Here is a 25,807-nt window from a genome sequence, read left to right as displayed (position 1 = left end):
GATCCAACCGCTCATTTGAAATTCAGGCATCCTTAATTTTACCATACAACCTTCTTCAACCAATTGATGACCATTCACAAGATTATCACAGGTTACCCGTCCCATACATTGCCAATGATTGATTAGTTAAATGATTTATTGTGGCTGTGAAATATTTCTGAAGTGTAGGTGTTTGTCATTATTGCAATAGCCTATTGTGTTCTCGTGGGCATTCCAGACTACTGGTAAGTTGCATGGTTATTTTGCTATCATCTTATACAAATTCAAAGAAAATACTATGAACTGAGTGCTCTCAATAATAGATACAGGAACCATTCAGAACTTTCCAGTTCTGCCACAAGCACTGACAAATGAATGATGCATTGTCATGTAAAGGAATTAGAATTGTAGAAAAAGTGTCTAAATTCTCAGAGGTGATTTGGAGAAGCTTAAAGCTTATTGGATTGGATCCAGAGTAAGTTACTTGAACTAAGGACCAGCCGAAATCAGTGGAACTAGTTAGTCATGACTAACTAGTTCCATTGACTTCAGTCAAACCAAGTTTAGCTAACTTAGCCTGGATCCAACCCATTAGTTTACATTTTCTGTTCGTCTTCTACTGTATACTGGAGGGCATTGCATATCAAACTTGAATTGACTGATGTCCAAGTTATTTTATCTATCACACAAGATGGATGCTGATGGGCCTCACCATCATCTGTAGATCTGATGAACCTCTTGGCAGCAGCTTATGCTGTAACTTCAAAGACGGAAAGGACAGAGTAGATCATAGGACGCTGACATACTGAGTCAGACCATTGGACCATCTAGTTCAGTGTTATCTATGCTGATTGGCATTGACCCTCCAGGATTTCAGAGACGGGTTGCTGCCAGCTCAACCTGGAGATGCTGGGCACTGAAACACAGGACCTTCTGCATGCAAAGCAGATGCTCTGTCGCTGAGCTATGGCCCTTCCCCATGCCTATATTGAAACTAGAAATTGAGTTTTTTCAGAAGCAGATCTAACCAGTAGTTGCCGTGAGCTCTATAAAATTGCATGTTTGATTGCATTATTGCTCAAAATGTATGGGGCACGCTGCTCCAGGTTAGGATACTGAGGCTGTTTTCTTATAGCTACATACCCAGGCGTAAACCCCATTGAACTCAGCAGGTCTTACTTTTGAGTAGGAATGTACAGGATTGTGCTGTAAGTAGCAGTAAGGTTCCAAGCCCCACTCCGAATATGTTACTGTTTCAAGTTCCATCAGTAATGTCGTAATGTCTTACATCAGGATGTTCCAGGCCCTGTAGGGTTTGTGGTAGCCCTCTTCTGCCAAGTGAGTATATATTGGGATAAATGGATACATTGCAGCCATGCTTCCCTATTGAGTTCAGCATATGGACAGTGAGCACTCAGTCCTCAAATAATTGTCTGTTTGCAATATTGTCAAATGCCATATAACCTACCTTCTCTAGGCAACATGCAATTTTCCAGTAATGTAATGTGAATTTCCACTGTGTAAAAAAACACATAGATGAGCCCTTGCAAAGTTTTGTAGAATTTTTCAGGCATTATCCTTATGGTATAGCCAGCTCTATATGGCTGTTCTATTATATGATACGGCCATTTTCAGATTGCAGAGTGCATCTATCTTTTCTAGCTTCCTTTCTTATTCCTTCCTTTCAAGCATTTTATTGCTGTTGCATCCCACTTAGTTGCTTTTATCGGTTTAAAAGAGGCATTTTGAAATCTTTTAGTTACATTATAAACTATTACTTCCAGCGAGAATAGAACATGCAATTGCTGGTCTGGTATATTTCGTCTCAAACAGTGCCAAACATTTCCCCTCCTTGCATTGGAAGTTGAAACGTTTTCTAAAACTGGTACTGAATTTGTCCCATTCAAACATGCTATTTGCTTGATATTAAGAAGTCCAGAAAATAACCTAAAGCCTGATGATTCTTTTCCCACCATGCAAAGTCCCCAGAAGTTAATATCAGTTTGGGAAAGAATGTCAAGTTCTTTAGGCACAATGTGGCAACAGCAGTAAGCTACAGCTTCCTTCTGTAACAGTGCCAAAAGAACAAATATTTGCACCTCCAGAAAAACAGGGTTGAAAAACTGTGCTTTTGACATTACGAAATGGATGTCTTTTCCAGTCCAATTCACCAATTGTCCATTGAGAGAAATCTTGGCTCTGCTGAAGGAACAAAGGGCCAATCTCTCAATGACTTCCATAGTCAGAGCCCCTTGTGGAGCTGTGAATTTTAGGAAGTAGCTGGTGAATGCTCCCATTCAAAATGTGCTGCTGGGGCGAGAAAAGCAACTTTGGATCTTGAAAAGAAATGTGGGGCTTATGTTGCCTCCATTCAGTCCCATTTACCCACAGCAGATATTCCCACCCACCGTTCCAGCCTCTTCAGATGAGAACTGACTTTGGGCAGCAAACATCAAACTTAGCTTTGTTTCATTCCCCACAAAGCCAATAATGACTTCTTGCTTTGGTTGCCAATACCAGCTTGCCTCCAGAATGGGTAACGCTAGTTACCATGGCTATGGGTCGTTCATGTATATAGAACCTGCCCTTTTGCAGACCAATCAGCTTCACCTGGGATCAGCTGCGGTCTCTAGCCTTCCAATACAAGCCACAAAAATAGAGTCCCATTGATTTTTCTCCAAGATAATGATTAATATTCTGTCTGCAGCATTAGCCACTTTGCAGGACCCAGATTTTAGGTGTCAGCCATGGGGAAGACTTAAGATCATAAGAAGAGCACTGCTGATCAGGCGAAAAGCCCAACTAGTTCAGCACTCTTGTTTTCATAGTGGCCAACCAGATGCCATGGGAAACCCTCAGGTAGGGCCTGACTTTGACGGCTCTCTCCCCACTTGTGATTTCCTGCAACTGATCTTTCAGAGGCATCCTGCCTTCAGCAGTGGAGGAAGAACAGTGGAACTTCAGAATAATCTGGAAAAGTGTGAACTGTAATCAGTTTTTTAAGAGATTGCTTCTTGCTAATAAATGATTCCCTTTAAAACTGTTCCTATTATGGCAGTTATGCAACTTTAAAAAATATGAGTGCTCCAAAATTGATTAATGAAATAATTAGTAACCTAATCAAGCTACTTTTGTACGTTTTTGAAGAATAAGGAAGCTGCTCTAGCAGATCAGATTTTTAGTCAATCTAGTTCAGTGTTGGTTCACTTTTCTTCTCTAGCTACTCAAGGGACTCAGCTACATTCGTAAAGATAAAGCGCTTTATAGATGTTATAACACTGTGACACCAGATGGCGCTGTGGAGTCCTGCCTTTCACCAATGGGATTTCCCTGTATGAAGTTTACAGAGCATTTAACTGAATCACTTTCTTGATGTGTCTAGAGTCAGCCAAGGTATTAAAAGCCATGACTTTTTTTTGCATCTGATCACCTGCTCCTAGCAAATCAGGCAAAAATAATATGATGTAATAGTCTAGCTTATTTAATACTTTTTTAAAAAACCCACCCCAAAATATTCACTCCAGCTGTCACAGACCTAAAAAGGCCCATTAAAAAAAATATCATTGTGGTGCATTTTTTGTGGCTCACCTCGTAGGACCTTCTTCCAGGTAAGTACATCTTAAATGTCTCTTAAAGTATGGTCAGGTTTCCCGCCACCACACTGATGCAAAAGGTAAGCATTCAGTGATGAAGATTATTAGCATTTTGCAGGGTGATATTGGTTGCACTAGGAGCAGTCTTCAGAACCCTGTCCCTTTTGTGAAATCCTTCTGCACAGAGCTGCTATGGGTGAAAGGTATAAGCCAGAGCATCCTTCTAGAGGAAGCGTCTCTGAATGGGATAGACTTTCATTCTTAATGAAAAGTTCTCTTCAGGACTAGGGGATGTGGTCAAAGGGCCTTCTGCTCTTCTTTTTCTTTTCTTTTTCTTCTTCCCTATGATCTCCGGTGGAGCCTGTATTGAGATGCTAACTGCCATGGTATGGATTGACCACACTTTCTTGGGGAGCTCATTCCTGCCATTTTCTCTTCTCCTTGGCGCTTCCTATCATTTTCCCTATTGCAATGGTTTCTTTGGCTTTGCAGAAAGGTTGAATGTTAACGTCAGCTTCCACTCTCCATTTCCAAGGGGCTCACAACAATCTTGCCATGGGGTTGAATATGATTTTTTGGTTTCATTCATGAAAAATCCCGTTTCGATTCTTCTGTCCCTGATTTACTCTGCCACTTTCTGTTTGTTAATCATTTGCCTTTTGCTGAACTAATTACCTTTTGCTTTTTTCCCTTCCATTCTGTTTCCCCTCCCTGCTCTCATGTGGGTCTTGGTCTTTTTTCACCCTCTTCCCTTTTCTTCACATTTTTACTGCCATTTTCTGCTCCATTTCTTCCCCTGTCTCTTCAAATTACCACCTTTTTTCTTCTTTATCTCTTCTTTCATTTCTTTTATCTTCTTCCTTTGTTCTTTGGTTCATCCTTTCTTCCTCTGTAGGAACCTCAAACCACCGTTATCCATAACCCAGTGGACGGCATTAAGGTACTGCTGCCTGTCTTTCCTTCTCCTCAGTTTGCCCTTTTGTAATCTTGGATAAAAATTGACTTTCTGCTCCTTGCATTGCTGTGTATTTTCACCTCTGGGGACAGACTGTAGGCTCAGGTTTTGCACCTCACGTCTGTTTCAGTATGCCTGAAACCACATAAGATAAAACCCAATCCACTTGCCTCCTATGGTAGACATTTGTTAAAAAGGTTGCCCTTTGGAGTTTTTTGGGAAGCATGTTCCAGATAAATCTGAAGGAAGCCAGATAAATCTGAAGTGGAGCTGCTCAACTGAGCTTTTCCTTGACGCCTAGTCTTCATGAATGAGTCAATGTATGCCCAAGAAGATAGAATAGTTCTCTGGGAGCTGTGTTTTACCTCATTTCTCTCCCTTCTTTCACATGCACCAATATGAATCCAGCCATGTCATTGAGATTGATGGCACAGCTCTGGTTTGAAAAGATTCTGCCTCTTTGGAGAATCATAAAGGTTAGGCTCTCCACCTCTTCTGGTGGAAAGGCCCTCTGGTGCTTTTAAGGCACAGAGATAGAATGAATCAGATATTCTGGGTTGTAGCCAAAAGCTACAGAGTGGGGGATTGCTACTTGCCTCAATTGCCATCTGCAATGATGCGTGTTTTGCTGTGGTTATCCTTAGCACCCGGGCTGTTTGTTCTGGGTGTTAGGATGGGGGAGAAAGCCTCTACTCTGACCCCAGAGGAGCTAACCAGAGGGCAGCAATTGTCAGCTCCTTCATTCTGAAGTGAAAGAACGCAGCCAGGCAGACCAAAAAAAGACCAATCCAAGAACTCGGATTGGCTGAGGAACGACATAATTACTCCATGCCACAATCATCCATTGCTCGGACACAGCCCTCGCCTCCACCCAAACCAGCATTTTCTTACCCATTCTCTGCCACAGGGATTTAATTTCTTATCATCATTGTTATGCTTCCTCTTCAAGCCCATTCACTCAATGCATCTGGCGCAGCCATTAAATGGAGCTTGGGGAAGGCGACCAGAGTTTTCAAAAAACACTTAAGACCGGGTAGAGGCCAGGCAAACAAATGGTAGAAACAATTGTGCCCTCCTCTCTTTTTCCATCTTCTGGATAGTGTATTTCCTGCTTTAAGTGTATATAGTGAAAGCTGAATAATGCTGGTAATCTGTTTTGAAAAAGTAAAATGTAACCTATGCATTGATGTCAGAAAATAAAAGCTGTACGTATTTGGTTAAAGGTCATGGGGACCCTATGCTGAACTATGATTGGATCCTGCAGCTGTCTTCTGATTGGGCACAAACCCTTCTTCTGCTATTATAATGACTCTGGTTTATAAAGAGCCTGTCAGGCTTCTTTGCATGCTTCAAATGTGTTTTGTCAGGGAGAGAACAGTTGTCTTCTAGGTTTAAGGAAACCTTTTAATCATATTTGAGCCATTTCCAGACTGTAAATCTACTGTTTTTTATCATAGCTTCAGAGATCCCCCGAAATGTGATCTATAAGAGAATAATTTTTCCCCTTTGCTGTTTTTGGTGTTTTTCAACAATTGACCAGGATTAGAATACCACATAAATGGTATCTATAGTACCAGAATCCAGCCCGTTCCAGTATCCAGTAGTGCTCAAAAAAGAAGCTATAGTTCTGAGAATAAACACAAGCAAGAGTTTGTTCATTTTTAGTTGGAAAATTGGAACCCTCTTCATACATAAAAAAATAAGGAAGACACAACCCTACCATTTTTATGCTTTATGAATCACCTTTTGTGCCAGAGCTGTTGCTGAAATTATTCTGACCTTCAGGTAGACCAAAAAAAGAAAAAAAGCAAGCAGTAGCCAAACTTCTTAGGAACAAAGACAGCTTATCTCCCCATGTGATATATGGCTTTTTTAAGAAAAGAGAAATAAGAATATTGTTGGAAATATAGGAAACTGTCTTGTACTGTGTCAGATGCCTGGTCCATTTAGTTTACTACCACTGATTGGCAGTGACTGTCCAGGGTTTCAGACAGAAATAATATCCAGTCTTACCTGGAGATGTCAGGGATTGACCCTGGAACCTTTTACATACCAAGTATGTGTTTTACCATTGAGGTATGATCCTTCTCCCAGAATATACTTTCCTATAAATTTTTCATGAGCCTTAACATACAACCAAGTATACACTAGACTAGAGCACATATTTGAGCCCTTTTTCAGTAGGTAATTTTGACGAGGTTTTTGGTTTTCTAATGCTGTGTCTCCCTGGTAAGGCAATGGAATTGTGCATCTATCTGGCCAATAAATAAAATCAATGGCATTTGCTCCCAAGTGTGATATCACTACCCCAGTCTGTAGATATTAGTGTGCAGTAGATTATATGTATATACAGCGTGCAAGGATTTCTGCATATTCATCCATGCAGGAGATTATCCAGAACTACTCATCCCCGTCCACCTACAGAAAAGGTGGCATAAGTTTAGAAGGGCAGAGTTCAAAGCATTTGAGAAACACTGTGACATCATAAATAAATTTAATTAATAATAATAAGCAATTTCTGAAAATGTGCCACGAGGCACACACAAACTAAGAGCATAAGAAGAGCGCAGGTGGATCAGACTGTAAAGTCCATTTAGTCCTGCCTCTTGTTTCCTAGGTTGGCTGATCAGCTGCATCAAGGAAGCAAACATACAGGAACATGAAAGCCAATAGGCTTCTCCCACTATGGCTTTCCAGCACCTGGTACACATAAGTGCGCTCTTTCTGAACCTATTGCATAGAGCTATCATATGGGCCATTGATTAACTTGCCTTCCATGGATTTGTCTGATCTCTTGTGAGAGCCATCTAATCTGGTTAGAAGGACCTTCAGCCCCGTGGAGCTGGTGAAATACCAGATAAGTGAATTGCCTAAGATCCAGAGGTGTTAAACGCACTTATCTGGATGGTTTTGCAGCCCCTTTCCCCTTGCCAGAAGTGTCTTTGAATTTCTTGACCCTTTCTGCAAAATTTGATGTGTTCTAATTTATTCCAATAATTATAAGAAAAATGCAAAGCAGTTTGCTTTCAGAAACAACAGCAGAGAAGCAAGGGCAGCAGAGAATCAGGACAACTTTTGTTTAAACTGCATACACAGCCTGCAGAATATCCCATAAGGGTAGGACCATTTGAAGCAGACAATAGCATATCCGGATGCTCCTCAAGAGAATTGAATAAGTCATTTTATTTTTCTTCCTTGGTGACAGTACCAGTGTGATTCCTCAAGCGCTGGCTGTTTACTTGTCCAAATTCTTTTTCATTCATAGGCTTGAGGAATTTTAAATGATTCGGCGAGATTTCCCTCCAGGAGGTTATAGTGTGACCTCCTACAGGGAAAGTGGGTTTGCAGTCCTGACCCCTGGGCAGCGGTAGCAGCCAGCTATCTACATCGCAAAACCCTGCCACCAAATGGCACGAGTTAACAGAAAAAAACGAGCCCTGAAGTCTCCAGAATCCAGAAATCGGGTTCCAGTGTTGAAAGCCATACCAGAGGTAGCAAATCTGATTCCAGCTCCTCCTCTTACATAGAATAGCATTCCCCCTCCCTCTCCCTCACCCCCTTCAGTTTTGCATAGAGACCTTTCTCAGCTGGCATGACTGTTGGGGCTGATTGTATGCACCTTGAATGGAGCCCCTTAGCTTTACTTATTTACTCTATTCTTATCCTGCTTTCCAGACAATGACTGTCTTCCACAGTGGCTCATATCAACACACACACAGAGAGACAGAGGCTCTGCCACCAGGCTTGCAAACTAGAAAGATCAGATGCGCACAAAAAGGGGAGAGAAAGGAAAAAGAAGAGGGAGATCTTCAAGGCAGGAACAAAGTGCTGGGCATTTTTATCCAGTTTGGCCCAGCTTGGTCTTCCTTTGTTGATGGCTCTTGTGTGAATAGCCATTGGTGGCTCTTGTTCCATTGGCCAATAGATGGAGCCAGAGGGTTCTTTCCCTTTGCTTCTCAGGTCTCTGGGCCAGAGGGAATTGGAGCAGAGTATTCTTTCAGGCAGGGAGGGGAAAAGTGGGTTCCTTGTAGCTGTTGCCACTCTGGCCTCCCCTTTTTCTCAATATTATTCTTGGGAGGCAGAAGGTGTAGCTTCCCAGCAGCCCTAGGTTTCCTGGCTGATGGCAGGAGCCAGAGGGTGCTCCTCTCATGCTGTTTTGTCCCAGGGCAACTCTCAGTTGGAGCTGATGGTTCTTTTCAGCTTGATGCTCCACTCCCTCCACCCATTCACAGGGTCTGTGATCTTACATTGTCCAGAATTTTTTTTGTTTTTGTTACTGGCCTCCTGCTCTGGACAGTGCTAACTGCTACACCTGCTGTAGGACAGAAGCAGGAGCGTGGGTTCTTCAGCCAGAAGAGTCTGCAGCACAGTGGAGAAGGTTAAGCATACTGCTCAGCTGTTTCCAGGCACTCTGTTATTGACAGGGTAATGATGGGCCTGATCAGCGGGGCAGCAGAAGTGGGCTGGATTTACACACAGGAGCTGAATATACAGCGCTCGTGACACAGAGCTCTCCTCTATTCAGTGAGAGGACAAGCTCTGTAAAATGCTTTTGAGATTAAAAGCGCTACTATAAGTATATGTTTCTCTTTCTTCCTTAATTGCTGGATGTACCGTGTACTAAAATGTTTGTATTTTTGGCAAGGTGCACTATTCTGTGTTTGGTTCCCATAGGTGACTCTTAAGAAGAGATAATGTTTCCCCAGGATTCTTTTCTGAGCTCATTTTGTTTTTAAATTATGCTTATGCTTTACAGGGTATAATCTGGCACGGTATAATAGGTTGGGATTTGGTGGGAATTGTTTGCCCAAAGTGTGATCATTGATGCCCAGAGTTAAGGGTGGGAGAATGCGTTGCCTTGGCAAATGAGGATTCAGAATCCAAGTTGTCAAGATAACCTGAGTGGAGGGAAGGGCGTTTGTGGAGGGAGCTGGTAGACGGGAAGGAGAGGTGCTTTGCTTCTCAGGTGGCAGAAATACTTTAAACTCCCTGGGATGCATTTGCAGGGGAAATTGGTAGACAGGAGAAAGTTAAGCACCCCCCCTACCCCAAATTCTGTCCTGGATGTGTTCCTTCAAGAGGAAGACACAAGATTGGAAACCCTATCTTCTCCTGGCGTTGTTGTAGCACCACAAATGTTTCCCCATGAAGACAGACACAGAAAGAACATTAGAATATAAAAAGAGCCCTGCTAGGTCAGATCAAAGCTCCATCTAATGCAACGTTCTGCTTCCCACAATGGCCAATCAGATGCCTCCAGGAAGCCTGCAAGCACAACATGATAGCCAATAGCTGTCTCCAGTTGCTGCTCCTAGCTACTGTACATTACCGTATTTTTCGCTCTATAGGACGCACCCAACCATAGGATGCACTTTGTTTTAGAGGGGGAGAACAAGAAAAAAAAAGTCTCCCCCTCTCTGCTCAGCGCCCCTTCAGCGGCAGGAGAAACGGAGCCCCTTCCATTTCTCCTCCCGCTTGGCTGAAGGGGCGCTGCGCAGCTCTCCCTCTGCTGAAGCCGGGAGAGTCTTGCTCTCCCGGCTTCAGCAAAAGGAACCCGAAGCCTCCGGAGCGCAGCGGGACCTCCCGCTGTGTTCCAGAGGCTTTAGGTGGCTATCCCTGAAGCCTGGAGAGCGAGAGGGGTCGGTGCGCACCGACCCCTCTCGCTCTCCAGGCTTCAGCGAAAGCAACGTGAAGCCTCCAGAGTGCAGAGGGAGCGCTCCCTCTGCGCTTCGGAGGCCTCGCGTTGCTATCGCTGAAGCCAAGGAGCCTGCATTCGCTCCATAGGACGCACACACATTTCCCCTTGATTTTTGGAGGGGGAAAAGTGTGTCCTATACAGCGAAAAATATGGTACATTCACAATGTGGCTAGGAATCAAAATTTAGGTGTTTTTTTTAAAATTAACTGGTAAAGGGGTGGGGATAATAGTCCACAGTATAACATTCTGCAAGAATTAGCATTGGATGGGAGGGAAGCTCTCGTTGCTCATAAACATATTGTGTAGTTATGCCCTCGGAGGCCTGCCATCTCTGCACCTACAGCTATCGTGACTAAGGGTGGTATTCAACTAAGTTTTACTCAGAGTGCACCCAATGAAATTAAGGCAGGGCCATTAATTTCAGTGGGTCTACTCTGAGTAAAATCTAGCTGAATACCATCCTAATGGTTCCCTGGGGCTTTCAGGATCTCATGGCAGGTGAAAATGGTGGGTTTCCACGTTCAGAGGCAAGCAATTTATGGACTTGCTCTAAAATTGCCATAATTTCAACTATTTTCCTTTGTGAAGATGGGAAGTTAAGACTTGATCAGGGAGCATTCATTTAAAAGGGAAAAGATTAGGGGTTTGAAGGAAGATATATGGAATTCTGATGTATCGTGGTGGAGAGAACTCAGGAGTGTAGTCATGTTGGAAGTCTAGATCAGGGATATGGGATGTTGATGGACTTGGACTCCCATCAACTCCAACATGACCAACTATCAGGAAATATGAGAATTGTAGTCCAGGAACATCTAGAGAGCCTTGATTTTCTTATTCCTGGTCAAGAGTCATCCCTGCATTTTCTCCTGGCAGAAATCCCGTTTATATCTTTGAACCTACTTGGTTTGAAAGATGTTCCTGTTAGAGGCAGGAAAGAGAAGAGACAATGGGTGCCCCTAATAATTACTTAGATGCAGGGCTTTTGAGCTCTCCCTGGTCCTTCTTCTGATGTGCCCAGTTGTGCAAGTTCAACCTCTCCTCCAGCATTTGTTTCTGGCCAGAGCCACTAATGTTTCGCTTTCTCCTTTTTTCCACCCCTGTATGTTTCCACAGGAATCCTCCGACAGCACAAACACCACCATAGAAGATGAGGACACGAAAGGTAACAGACTTGAGGGGTCAGTCAGAAGTTTCATGCCATATAAATCTGGCAAAGCAAACCCACCTGTACACTCCTGAGAATTTGTGTCCTTGAGAAGCCATATGGATGCACTTGGAAGAAATGAATGAATGTGGCCTTGGATAGGAGCATAAGGACCTTCTGTCACAAGGGAACACAAGCAGATGAAGGATTCTATGGACTTTAAGGCCAAATGTAGTATTTGCATATAGTATTTGCAAAGCCTGCTCTAGATTTGGAAGGGCTTTGGGTAATTTATGTTGAGGGGTCCCCCTAGGCTGTGGTAGTGCCAGCAGCATTGGTGTGTGTGTGTGTGTGTGTGTGTGTGTGTGTGTGTGTGTGTGGTGGCACTGTGGGAAAATAAAATGGAGGCTCACAAACCCAGCTGTTGTGGAGGCATCAGAGCTGGTTGGGTCCTTCTGGGTCAACAGCAACTCCCCTGGGATGCCAGTCCCTGATGCTGGCAATGACTGTGTGATTGATTTCCTGGGAGATACAGGACAAATAGTTCCCAGTTGATGTTGGTACTGAGTCTTGCGAGAACTTTCTCTTACTTGAGCTGTGATAGGGAATCCAAATTGCTTTGCCCCCCGCTTCAGTGTAAAATAATACACTGAATGTTTCTGGCTTCACCTCTCCACTGGATCTCCTTAGGGAGAATTTCTAGTTATACACTGGAGAGCAAATAAAATAAAAGGGATGGGAACCTATCTCACTTCGGTAGAAGACAAGTTTTACATACAGATCTTCCCAAGTCTCCATATCCAGTTGAATGATCTCAGCTGCTAGAGCTGAGGAAGATGTTTCAGTTCTTGTTTTTGGATGTGTGATATATCTAGATCAGCAGAAAGGAGCTCCATGCCTCTTTGAGCTGCCTGAAGGTAAAGTAAAAGATGCAGAGATTACATGGTGCTCATTAGTCATCTTCGGCTAAAAATGTGAAGTTGTGAGCAGGGAGGGGGGGAGAGGAAGATTTATGTGTAGAACCTCACCTCACCCCCAAACTTATGGGCACTGCCATTCAATAGTGTGTGTGCACCAGGTCATCTGATCAATTATATGGGGTAAGGACTTACCTGAGCCCCCACAATATTTTATTCAAGTTGGCACACCTGGTGGCGAGGAATTCGTTATAAAATAACTTTCAGAAGTAGCAGTGATATTACTCCTAATTAGAATAATAGAATCATGGAATTGGAAGGGAACTTGAGGGTCCTAATGCCCTGCAGTGCAGGAATCTCAATTACAGTAAAGCATCCATGACAGATGGCCAACCTTTCTGTGCTAGGTGTCCTTCCTGTGCGGAAGTGAAGATTAAACCAGGGCCAGTCGGACCATTAGGCATAAATATGTTTTGAGGCAGGGAGAAGCAGTGAGGTGCTGGAAGACAAAGTTCTATGCACCATGAAACCTGCCCTGCCAGATACACTGCCCTGTTGCCAGTGTAGAAGTAACATTTGACTGCCAGTCCAGGCAGCTTCTTACATGGAATTGTGGTGAGGGTACCATCTTGTCCTTAACCACGGCTGCAAAATGTCTTGGACACGATGCAGAGGCAATGCCTCTGCTAAGATGGCATCTGCCGTCTACAATTTTTATACCATACACCAGGCATAGGCAAACTCAGCCCTCCAGATGTTTTGGGACTACAACTCCCATCTTCCCTAGCTAACAGGACCATTGGTCACAGATGATGGGAGTTGTGGTCCCAAAACATCTGGAGGGCCGAGTTTGCCTATGCCTGCCATACACACATGCCCAGGTGGGGTGTTTTAAATCGTATTTCTCTTCTTTTAGTGTATCTGTGTGGGGTTTGTTGCCTGTCTGTTGGGTTGTAAGTCACTTTGGGTTGTCCAGGACAAGAGAAAGCTACTGACAAATTGGGAAATAATTCACATGCTGCCCGATTGGTTTGCGGCCTTTTCAGTTGGTTAAATGTTTTTAATCTACCCAGTTAACTGGTTGAAAGTTTGCACAGCCCAAATTATAAGTCCTCAAGATACCTTTGTATTCTGAAGATTTGTTTTCTGTTGTTGTTGGGTTTGTTTTATTATTATTTTATTTTTTATTTTTTGCTGTAATTGAACCCAAAGCTAGCATGAACAGTACGGTTCCATTCTAGTGAACAGCAAATCTGGTAGATGATCTCAGGGTGATTTGCAGTAGATTGGCAGGACTTTCTGACTCCTAGTTATTTTACAGTGCTTACAGCAAAATAACTTCTCCCATCTAACACAGTCAGCTGAAATGAAGAAAACTAGGCAGGAGTGGATTTTGCTGTGAAAGTAATGTAAGCTCAGTTCAGTTCAGGTACTGGAAACAAATTCCTAGGCTCCAAACGTGCTCAGATCTTTTTCATTCTAAGTGTATGTCTTTTGCACATGGCTCTGGTTGGAAGATCTTCTACAAAGCGCAAAGTAGATTGAACAAGCCTGAAGTCTGCCTCATTCCTGCTTTGAGAGTGCCACTGAAGCAGTGTACAGTCAGAGATGTGTGTCCCAAGATCCCTTGCAGCATTATTGGTCAATAGCCTTCACTTTTTCAGACCCAGGAAGCTTTAAAGCAACATGCAACACATGTAGATACATTTTACCACATATGCTCACTTTTCTCCACCGATTTTTAGGATGATCGGAGGCAAAGGAAGGGAAAGTCCCTGCATTGTTGTTAATGGTTATATAGAACAGGGTATTTTTGCAAGTGCAGTTTGCATTGAAAAACCCAAAATGCAAAAAAAGACACTCTGCCTTTTGCTGAACAGCACACTTTACTCTCTTTCTCTCTGCATCTTTCTTTCATTTTAAAATGAAAACCAAACAGATTCTAGCCCCAGCTCCAGTATGTATGATCGACTTTAGGTTGGGCAATACCCACTTCTGTGGGTTTGGCCCTCCTGTGGAAGACCCAAGTTATAGAAAAGGCTGGGACACATTTTCCACATTATGTAATGCAGCTCCATGAGTGTGTGTAAGCAAAATGTGTAAGTTTGGCCACGGAAGGCAGAGCAAATATTGATGCAGATGTTTATTGTTACTCTTTGGTGGGGTTACAGAGTATTGTAAAGAGAGCGAACTCAAGTGTTTCCTGTTACTCTGGATACTTTTGTCTTGGAAGCAACAGGAAGTTGGGTTTGTTCTGTTCGGGGCTGGGTAATGGGTGTGTGGGCTTTGTAATCCTATGCATGTATGCCCAGAAGTAAATCCCACTGAGTTCAGTAGGAGGTCCTTCCATGTGTGCCTTTGTACCTAAGCTGCATTTTTTGTTTTGAAGGATATCCTCTTTAAGTTGTTATAGTGTAACTCTTGGGTCCTGGAAAACACTCCTGGTAGTGGGGAGGGGACTTGTTTTCTTTTGACTGGCGGGGGACATCAATTAAATAAGTGCTGCACACAGTTTTTGTAACAGGTGGCATCTAATTCTCTCAGCAACATTACCTGGGAGTAGGTCGACCAGACTGGTCTTGTATTTTCTGTAAGAGTGACTTTAAAGATTGCCTCCACTTTCAAGCTGACAACTAGCTTAGTGGTGCTGGAAAGAGTAGAATGCAAACAGCCTTGTAATCTAGCACACGAGTAGGCAGACGTTAGATCAGGAACTTACTGATAGATCACTTATGTGTTTTGCAGTAGATCAGCAATGACTGTATGGCTCACAATTATTTAACAAAAGCAACAATGAAAAAGGCTCCTCCTATCTCCACCCCAAAAATATTAGGCTGCTTGTGGGAGGAAAATATACGAATCCTTGTGAACCCACCTGTGTGCGTGAACAACAAAAGAATTGGCTGGGTTCCTGAATTCAAAATGTGGAGCTAACACAAGAGAGCCCCAGTAGCAGAGTTTTAAACTCACAAAAATCAGCAGCACAGTGGAACATTAGGAATATATGTTGTTAGACTTTTCTTACCGCGTTTACAACACTCCCCTCTTTCTACCCCTTTTGCAAGGAACAGACCACTCACTGCTAAGCAAGTTTTAAAAGATTTACTTACAGATTCATAGATCTGATACATGTGTTGTTCCATGCGGCTGCCAGGAGAAATACAGGTCGAATACTCCAGTGTATAAAGTGCAGAATATATTTCCAGATGCTCTGGAGTGAGCAAACACATGTCTTTCTTCGTTACATGGTGCATGGGGGCGGGGAACATGAGAGTGTTTTTATGTGTGAGGACTGCAAACTCAGTTTTCATACTGAAAAAATTGCTTGAATGAGCTTGTGCTTAGAGGCACGCTGCTCTTTAATTCTAAGAGTATGTTTCCACACCCCACCATCCGAAGCCGCCATTTTGCACTTGGTTCTCAATGGTGGATCTTCGTATGCTAGTAAAAAAAGCACACACCAAGCAGATTACACAAGGTTGAATTTGCCCACCCAATTTGGCACTCACACCAGGCCGCAAGAATGTTGCAAATGTGGCATGAGGATAGAGTTGTATCCTATGAGCGTCTCTCTTGAATATGCAATGTTCTGAAGATACAACTTTGGCCCTACTCAAAGGAGGCCAAGCTGGGAGGTCAAGTGAGGGGGGGTGGAGTTGGGGTAAAGGATTGACAGGGAACAAACCAGCTGAAGCAAACAGATAGTGGAAATCCTCTAGTTAGACTATGCCCTGCCTCCTCTGTGTGTTTTTCTCCTCTTTTATATTCCATTTTGCCATCCTCTTCTCTTTCTCTGCCGATGTATATTTTGCTTTCCCATTCTCTCTTTTCTCCCATCAGAGCCGCCATTTTACTTTGGAACTTTTTATTTCTCGCTTTATGGTGTTTGTTTTTCCTCCCCCCCTCCCTCTCTTTTCCCCTCTCTTACCCATTCACATCAGTTAAGGCTGCTGATAATGAGCTTGTAAAAAGCCAGTTGAATCCAGGATCTGTCCCTGAACTTCCTCCCAGTCTGCAGACTTCTCCGATACCATCTGCTGCTGCTGCTGCTGTTGCTGCTGCTTGTAAGTCACAAAGTTCCTGTGCTCCGTTCCCAACTTTCCACTCAACTGTAGTTTAACTTTCCACTCAACTGTGGTTGACCCATCAGTAAATGCCCCAAGACCTTTAGTCATAGGTCCAGTAATTTTAAGCCGTGATTTTAAGTGAACCTGCATGAGCCTCAGGCGCGCGCGCGCACACACACACACACACACACACACACACACACACTTCCCCTCTCCTTGTCATTCACGCATTAGAGGGAGGAGATTGAAAGCATCAGATCTGGATTTAAAACTAATTGTAGCTACCAGTGATGCTGCAGCTCAGGAAACTATGGGGTTTTTTAAAAAAACCAACCTGTGATTTGAGAACAAGCCAGGATCTGAAACTGTGGTTCATAGTGTAAATAAACCATAGTTTCATCTGAATTCAGATGCCATGGGGGACTAAGGTTAGTTTAAAATTGAAAGTAGAAAGGTTTGATATTCTCCTCTAGCATGCAGAAGAGGCCGGGGTGTGCATGAGCCGGAGGCACTTGCAGACACTACCACATAGTGGGAACCAGTGGTTTCCCACAACATCTGAACAAGTCATAGGTCTGTCTGTTCTGACAGTGTGGATGAACATATAGTAAGTGTATGACACTAGTAGCTATAAATAAATGTAAATATAATAACACAATTTGTGTGTTTGTTGGGGAGGGGGTGCTAGATCGTACCTGATGGACACCTTTTCCACCTAATGTTTCCATTTCCTAACCCATGTTCCCGGGTTTGTTCATTCTTCTGTTCTTGTTCCATTATACTTGGTTTCTCTTCTTTCTCTACCTCCCTGCCTTTTCTGTCCTGTCTTTTCTGTCCTGTCTCAGTACCCAAGCTGACTGATGTATTAGGCATGGTGAAAAAGGGATCAGGGGCCCCTGAAGCTGAAGAGTCAAAGACTTTGGTCTCTCCACCCTGCATATCTCCAGCTGTTGCAAACCCTCTACCTCCCCAGTGTAAGTAGCAAGACGGTCTGGGTTTGCAACACTGGGGGGTTAATTTGGCACAAAATCCCAGAGGGCCTTCATGGTCTCCATAGAATAGGATTGCCATATTTCAAAAGTAAAAACCAGGACACACGAACAGTTGTTGAGCTTTTTTTTCAGACAACCCTCAAAGTTGCTGAGCTTTTTATAGTAAAAGCTACAAGAGTTTTGGAGCTTTTAAAGATATTTTCGGCACAATTTAACCCCCATTGCCGGTTTTCCAGGACATTTGCTTGATTTCTGAAAAATAATCCAGGACACCATTTTTGGAGGTGAATTTGAGGACATGTCCTGGAAAATCAGGACGGATGGCAGCCGTGCCGTAGAGCCTTTCATTAGTTAAACACAACTTGGAATGAAAATACTTTCTCATATATATATATATATATATATATATATATATATATATATATGGAGTATATATTTCCATTTATATCCTGTCCGCCTGGGGTCCTCTGGAGTTTTCCCATCCAGGCACTTTAGCAAGGTGGTGTGCTTCAGGTGGCATCAGACCATGGCCTGGCAATGATAAGGCTATATATCTCTCTCTGGGATGTCCCATTGATGCGGGGGCCACCACCGAAAAGGACTTGCCTCAGTGTCGAGGGAACAGAGAAGAAACATGACAATGTATGGTCCATGGTCTGCTGTGTTTTACTCCTTCCTGCTAATGCTGGTTCTTCACACAGCAGGGTCGGAATGGCCATAGAGAAGGCTTGTGTGAGCTGGGAGTAAAACATATTAGGGATCTCTTTTTTGGAAAAACTAACATGGGTCTTTGCTCCCACACAAAATATTTGAGGAGATCATTGGGCAAATGAAGCTCCAAATTTGTGAATACTAGAAGGAACCCCAAAGCCTTCCTTGCATGCTGTCTTACTTTGATTCCATTCTCTTGCATGGCTTTCTGGTACTTTTCTTTTCGTTTTAAAATTGGGTTTCTTTCCCTGTCTCGCCCTCTCTGCTCCCACCTGTTCCTCTCTCAGCTGCAAAGCTTTCTGATGTATTAGGCATGGTGAAACGGAGCTCTGGGCCACCAGAAGCAGAAGAAGCAAAGCCTTCCATCACTTTGCCCTTCGCTCCTTCTGTTGTTGCAAATCCTGTTCCTCTCCAGTGTAAGTAGCATGCGGCACCAGGGACTGCCAAACAGAACTGCTGCTGAGGAGCCTTTGTAGCTTTTCTAGCCGTAAAGTAAGGCAGTTGCCCTACTCAGTGTTGCAGGGCCCCTCCCTCATCCTGAGTTTTGTGCTGCCTAAGGGGTTGATAGGAGTAATAATAATATTAATTTATTATTTATACCCCACCCATCTGGCTGGGCTTCCCCAGCCACTCTGGGCGGCTTCCAAAAAAATATTAAAATACTGCAATACATCAAACATTAAAAGCTTCCCTAAACAGGGCTGCCTTCAGATGTCTTCTAAAGGTCTGGTAGTTGTTCTTCTCTTTGACATCTGGTGGGAGGGCGTTCCACAGGGCGGGCGCCACTACCGAGAAGGCCCTCTGCCTGGTTCCCTGTAACTTGGCTTCTCGCAGTGAGCGAACTGCCAGAAGGCCCTCGGTGCTGGACCTCAGTGTCTGGGTAGAACGATGGGGGTGGAGACGGTCCTTCAGCTATACTGAACCGAGGCCGTTTAGGGCTTTAAAGGTCAGCACCAATACTTTGAATTGTGTTCAGAAACATACTGGGAGCCAACGTAGGTCTTTCAAGACCAGTGTTATGTGGTCTCAGTGGCTGCTCCCAGTCACCAGTCTAGCTGCCGCGTTCTGGATTAATTGTAGTAGTCCGAACCATCTGAAAGGCACCAGGTTGCAAAAGGGCTGTGTATGCCAGAGATTGACAACCTTATCAAAGGATGAGCCGGTCGACGTTCTGTCTGTTGGAGGATGGGCCAGAGCGTGTGCGCATGCGCTCTCTTCTGGGTCAGAGGAGTGTGCGTGCACACATGCTATTTCTGGTGCTCCTCCGACCCAGAAGTGTGCCGGAAATAGCGTGTGCACATGAAGAAGAGCTTGGATTTGATATCCCGCCTTTCACTCCCTTTAAGGAGTCTCAAAGCAGCTAACATTCTCCTTTCCCTTCCTCCCCCACAACAAACACTCTGTGAGGTGAGTGGGGCTGAGAGACTTCAAAGAAGTGGACTGGCCCAAGGTCACCCAGCAGCTGCATGTGGAGGAGCGGAGATGCGAACCCAGTTCCCCAGATTACGAGATTACCGCTCTTAACCACTACACCACACTGGCTACTTCTCCATCTTGCATGCGTGCGCACATGCTATTTCCTGCACACATCTGGGTTGGAGGAGCGCCCGTGCACAGGCGCCATCAACCTGGAAGTCGGTCCCCGCGCTGCACCGGTAAGGGCAGCGGGGGTCGCCATGGGCCGGTTAGACAAGCCTCGTGGGCTGCTACCGGTCCATGGGCCTTAGGTTGTCGACCCCTGGTGTATGCAATCAGGAAAGAGGACTGCAGCGTTAAGACATGGTTGTATCAGGCTTGATACCCTGAATAAGCAACTCCATATTTACATAACTGGGAATCTCAAAATTATTTTGCTCTTACATTTTTGCTTTCTAACCAAAGTCATTCTTGGGAGAATCTGGGTAATCCCAAATAATTCTGTACAGTGGTACCTCGGGTTACATATGCTTCAGGTTACATACGCTTCAGGTTACAGACTCCGCTAACCCAGAAATAGTGCTTCAGGTTAAGAACTTTGCTTCAGGATGAGAACAGAAATCGTGCTCCGGCGATGCGGCAGCAGCGGGAGGCCCCATTAGCTAAATTGGTGCTTAAGGTTAAGAACAGTTTCAGGTTAGGTACGGACCTCCGGAATGAATTAAGTACTGTACTCTGCTTGTCCCATCGTTCTGCCCAAGGCAACATTTCCCCCCCTGGTGGCAGAGAAAAAAGAACCAACAGCCCCTGAATAACCAAGGGATCTTTAGTGTCTCATGAACTTTAAGAACATCTGAACAAATGTAGACATTGACGCAAGCTAAGCCACATCCTCACTACGTGAAAAGTCGTTCCCCCCCAGCAGATTCCTTTCTCTAAGCCCCCTCCTCCTTGTTCTTTATTTCGTATTCATTCCCCACCCCCTGTTACTTTTCTGTTTAGTTTTCTCATATTTCTCTCCCTCCTCCCACCCTAGCTGCCAAACTGTCTGATGTATTAGGCATGGTGAAAAAGGGGTCTGGGCCTCCAGGGGCTGAAGAGTCAAAGCCTTCCATCCCTCTGCCTGGCCCATCTCCAGGGGCTGCAAATCCTCTTCCTTTCCAGTGTAAGTAGCAGGCATCGCCTGCATGTAGCTGGAGTATCGTAAGCACCCTGTAGAATCCTTGTGGGGTCCCCCTCTTTTTGTTTTTCCTTGAAAAGAAAGGCCTTGCACTTTGAACAGGGGCAGTTTCGCTGGGCGGTACAGTACAGGGCTTAGCTGCACCGTCAGTGAATAAGGACTCAGCTACATTAGTAAAGAAACAACAATTTGAATGCACTATAAGCATACAACAACAGATGGCGGCAGAGAGCAGGAAATTTTTACAGGTGTTTTTCCATAGTTTTTTTTATTTTATTTTGTTATAACAATTTAATTTCCTACTTATTTATAGCATTTTTTTCCTGTGTGTAGATCCACCCTAAGAATGGTTGCTTCAGAGTAATTGAACTTGGATTGTTGCCCTGAATAAATTATGCTCATATGCGCAGGCAGCAGAGAGCCCCAGAGTGATGTACCCACTCCATACCTCAAGTGGAAATAGCCTTAAATGTATTAGATCAGTCCAAGCTCCTTCATTCCCTTCCAGGAACCACATGCCAATGGTGAGTGGGGCCAGAGGCAAAAGTGGGCAGAGCAACGAGTGCGAATTTGCCCCCTCCATTAGTTTCTACATGCACACCCCTCTCTATCCTCCATCCAGGCAAGCAAGAAGTATTATCAGAGTTCAGGGACACATTCCAGCCGCATTAAAAACACCCAAGGAGGGTGTAAGTGGTGGCTGCTGAGTTCTACCTCAAAGGGGGAAAATAGCCTTATTATAAATTATTATAAGGTCTGATCTCAAAAACGCTACCACTCCAGCCTGTTTGTATGCTTATACTTTAGGCAAGTCCCCTCTTTCCCTCCATCTCATTTGTAGTCTGGAGCAGTCTAATTCAGGACTAGTTTTACGATGTAATGGGCAGGTTGTTGAGACTAATCCTGAGTTATTTCTCTCCTATCCACTCAGTTTTAAAAGTTGAGGGACTATTTGCACTGAAAATAATTCTAGGAAGAATATTGCTTGCATTGTTACTAGGTTATGGAATGATGTAAAGGGACTCCAATCCTGTCAAGTTCTCCTCCTTGACCCAGTTCTCTTTGCCTGTTTTCTAGTCCTTTCCTCCTTGCTTTCATTTCTTTCTGCTTGTTGCCTTTTGTGTTTTTTTCTCACCTCTCCCTCCTCTCATCTCTTCCACCCCAGCTGCAAAACTCTGTGATGTATTAGGCATGGTGAAAAAGGGCTCTGGGCTTCCTGAAGGCGAAGAGCCCAAGTCCTCCATCACCCTTCCATGCCCACCTTCAGGTGCTGCCAACCCACTTCCTCCCCAGTGTAAGTAGTGTGGTGTCAATGGGATTTCTTGTCCCATGCCTCCAGGGATGTTCCAGCAGTCTAGTGTGGCAGCTGGCACTGCTGTGCCCTCCTTTGACTCTAATGTGCGTGCTCTACAGCTCATGTGGCACAATACATCTCAGGGGCTTTTCCATAGCTTTTTATATTCATAGAACCATAGAGCTGAATGAGGATTAGTTGGTCATCTGGAGCAGGAAAGGGGAGCCTATGCAACCCCCTCAAATACTACTGGACTACAAGTTCCATATCCCCTGACCATTTGCTATGCTGACTGGGGCTGATGGGAACTCAAATCCAACATTTGGAGTACCACGTGTTCTCCATTTCTGATCTAGAGCTGCTCATTAAAGGCAACCAAAAGCTAGAGCATCCTCAACAGATGCTGGTCTGTTTGAAGATGCCTATCACAGGAGAATTCACTATCCCTCTAGTTAATTTATTCCATTGTTGAACAGCTCTCACCTGTTGAGAAGTTTCTCCTAATATCGAGTTGAAATCTGTTCTCCTGCAACTTAAACCCCTTAGGTCTAGTCCTGCCTTCTGGGGCAGCAGAGAATAAGTATTTGCCCTTTTCTGTGTGACAACCCTTCCAAGTATTTGAAGAGTGCTATCATGTCCTGTCAGCCTTTTCTTCTCCAGGCTTAGCAGATCCATAAACTTGGAAGAACTGACTTTACCTGCTTTTACTGAATGCTCTTGGCTCTCCCTGACCATGTGGAGGCTATGCACAAGCTCAGACCACCTTACAAAAATCTTGCAGCAAGCTCTGTGCAAAGAGCTTGCAGATTTGGTTTGTTCTATGCAAATAAAGTGTTGTACACTACAAGGTTCTCAGCTTACCAATCATGGTTGGTTTCAGCAAAACAAATAATGATCCCTAATTCAGACATAATTCTAAGCCAGGGATTATGGTTGCATGGAGAGGAGCAAAACAGATAGCTGTGTTCACAGTAAACCACAAAATAATGGTTTCCTGTAATGTGAGCATTGAGCTACTCTTTAGAAAGTGCCATTGCTGCCTTCATTGGTTAGACTAGAACAGGAGACACTGTTCACCTTGAATTCTTTCTTAGTCGCTCTCCTTTATCTGACCCCTTTCTTTCCCTTGTTTTTCTAGTCCCTCTCCACTCTCCCATTCATTTGTGTTTTATTATTATTCTCTCCGTGCCTTCTTTCATCTGTCTCACACCAGCTGCCAAGTTGTCTGATATTCTAAGCATGGTGAAACGGGGCTCTGGAGCCCCAGAAGCTGAGGGGCCACAGCCAGCTGTCACCCAGCTTTTCCCAATTCCACTCATCCCAAATCCTCTGCCTTCAGATCGTAAGTAGCATGGTTTCGTGGCCTGCAGCTGTGAGCCCCACTTTGTTCTGTTCAGACCCCAGGGAAGATTCTGTTCTCTTTATTACACTGTAGGTGTGAAATAAATAGCCTAATGAGTATTGCTGCATGGCTTCACATGAAAACACTTCACTTCAGTGGGTGAATAGCTATGCTTGTGTGAATGCAGGCTAACAGAGAAAGTGCATTAAATGCATGGCACAAGCTGAAAATCAAGGTTGCATTGTGGGAGAAGCATTGTGTTTAAAGCCTGGGACATTGCAGATACTGATTTACAATGCTCTTGCTGTGTGTTTAAACAAATAATGGGCATGGGATTGGACATTTTCCATCCATCTTTCCTCCCAGAGGTCCAAACACTGCAGTTGTTCCCCTCTCCATCCAGTTGGAGGCATGTTGTTTGAAGAAAGGTGCACTAGGGTGCACGTCCTACTTCCTCCCTAAAGGAAGCCTGTCTTCTGCCTCAAGGAGATAGTCACGGGTTCAGTCACAGTCCTGGTAAATATGGGAATCAAACCGGGTAGTGGGAGGTCTTAGTTTAAGACCACTAGTAAAGCCACGTGCCGATTGGGAAAAGCCAAATGAAAGCCATACTTTGGGAATTGTGTGGTCTGATATTCTGATCTTAGGCCTGATCTCTGGCTGTGTTAGCACATAGTGCTAAAGCATGGCTTAACATTATGAAGATGAGCTGCAGCAAGCCTCAGGCTCACACGTTCCCCCCTTCTCCATCTGGGCTGGATTATGGCAAATTAATTACATTTTCAAGGGTGGAATTCATTGTTTATAACAGAACACATGAAGGGCTCGCATTACGCATGTTTTCTCAGAAGTCTCATTTCGGGCTGGGTGATATCTGCTTTCCAACATCGTAATAGGATCTAGGAGTCTTGGTTGACCACAAACTTGACATGAGCCAACAGTGTGATGCGGCAGCTAAAAAAGCCAATGCAATTCTGGGCTGCATCAATAGGAGTATAGCATCTAGATCAAGGGAAGTAATAGTGCCACTGTATTCTGCTCTGGTCAGACCTCACCTGGAGTACTGTGTCCAGTTCTGGGCACCACAGTTCAAGGACACTGACAAACTGGAACGTGTCCAGAGGAGGGCAACCAAAATGGTCAAAGGCCTGGAAACGATGCCTTATGAGGAACGGCTAAGGGAGCTGGGCATGTTTAGCCTGCATAAGAGGAGGTTAAGGGGTGATATGATAGCCATGTTCAAATATATAAAAGGATGTCACATAGAGGAGGGAGAAAGGTTTTCTGCTGCTCCAGAGAAGCAGACACGGAGCAATGGATCCAAACTACAAGAAAGAAGATTCCACCTAAACATTAGGAAGAACTTCCTGACAGTAAGAGCTGTTCGACAGTGGAATTTGCTGCCAAGGAGTGTGGTGGAGTCTCCTTCTTTGGAGGTCTTTAAGCAGAGGCTTGACAACCATATGTCAGGAGTGCTCTGATGGTGTTTCCTGCTTGGCAGGGGGTTGGACTCGATGGCCCTTGTGGTCTCTTCCAACTCTATGATTCTATGATTCTATAATATACCACCAGCTAATATTACGGTATAATACGACATAAACTACATGATACAGCGGCATACTAAGATGTCGGAAAGTTGGCGGGGAGGAAGAAGGCAGTTGCCGGCCACACAGATGATTAGCATCACCATGTGCAACTTCTGCCTCTTCCTGTTGAGGCTGGGCAAGCAAAGCCGCTGCCTCCTCCAGCCCCCGCCCACCCGGGCTAAGGCGCCTGAGGCAGCCCCATGAAATGTTCTGTTTGCGCGGCTGGCCCAGCCGCCTATAATAGCAGTGAACAACATAAATCAGCAATGAAATTATATTCATAAAAAGTGTACAAACTGCATTACCAAAAATATGTTCTGGCTGATCAGGTCTTATCCAAAGTAGCACACCTACAGAAGATGTTTTGTTCTTGCTGCTGTTGCATCGAGTACTGAAAGTGCACAGCTTTTTTGCTGCACCTAGTAGCAACTGTAAGGGACGCGGGTGGCGCTGTGGGTTAAACCACAGAGCCTAGGACTTGCCGATCAGAAGGTCGGCAGTTCAAGTCCCCACGACGGGGTGAGCTCCCGTTGCTCGGTCCCAGCTCCTGCCACCCTAGCAGTTCGAAAGCGCATTAAAGTGCAAGTAGATAAATAGGTACCGCTCCTGTGGGAAGGTAAACGGCGTTTCCATGCGCTGCTCTGGTTCGCCAGAAGCTGCTTAGTCATGCTGGCCACATGACCCGGAAGCTGTACGCCGGCTCCCTCGGCCAATAAAGTGAGATGAGCGCCACAACCCCAGAGTCAGTGGTCCCTTTACCTTTACCTTAGTAGCAACTGCAGGGGAGATGCAGAAAAAGTGGTTTCTTTTCTCCACGGGATTGTGAGTCACAAGGTCTCAGGCCATCTCCCTCCAGCCTGAACTTTCTTTCCCCTGCTGAAAACCTGGGAGTCCCGGGCAGTGGTGTTGGTTTACAGGGATGAATAACAGCTT

At 44.5% G+C, this 25,807-nt stretch overlaps 1 protein-coding gene across 19 annotated transcripts in view; it reads left to right on the top strand.

Annotated features, from left to right (window-relative positions):
- The window catches only part of CAMK2B (calcium/calmodulin dependent protein kinase II beta), a 195,234-nt gene that overhangs the window by 159,530 nt on the left and 9,897 nt on the right, over positions 1–25,807 (top strand). For 4 of the 19 annotated variants that reach the window (XM_053367311.1, XM_053367308.1, XM_053367310.1 and 1 more), the window contains 8 exons: positions 4,468–4,512; positions 11,339–11,387; positions 16,228–16,350; positions 17,199–17,327; positions 18,344–18,472; positions 20,509–20,637; positions 21,818–21,946; positions 23,160–23,288. In XM_053367311.1, the coding sequence (XP_053223286.1) occupies positions 4,468–4,512; positions 11,339–11,387; positions 16,228–16,350; positions 17,199–17,327; positions 18,344–18,472; positions 20,509–20,637; positions 21,818–21,946; positions 23,160–23,288 (862 nt within the window). The remainder of the gene's footprint in view (positions 1–4,467; positions 4,513–11,338; positions 11,388–16,227; positions 16,351–17,198; positions 17,328–18,343; positions 18,473–20,508; positions 20,638–21,817; positions 21,947–23,159; positions 23,289–25,807) is intronic. The other 15 variants (XM_053367324.1, XM_053367325.1, XM_053367318.1 and 12 more) reach the window with 7 other exon arrangements.

This window comes from Podarcis raffonei, chromosome 15 (genome assembly GCF_027172205.1).
Source record: "Podarcis raffonei isolate rPodRaf1 chromosome 15, rPodRaf1.pri, whole genome shotgun sequence".
NCBI classification, from domain to species: Eukaryota; Metazoa; Chordata; class Lepidosauria; order Squamata; family Lacertidae; genus Podarcis; species Podarcis raffonei.
This window is presented reverse-complemented; position numbering and strand designations above follow the sequence as displayed.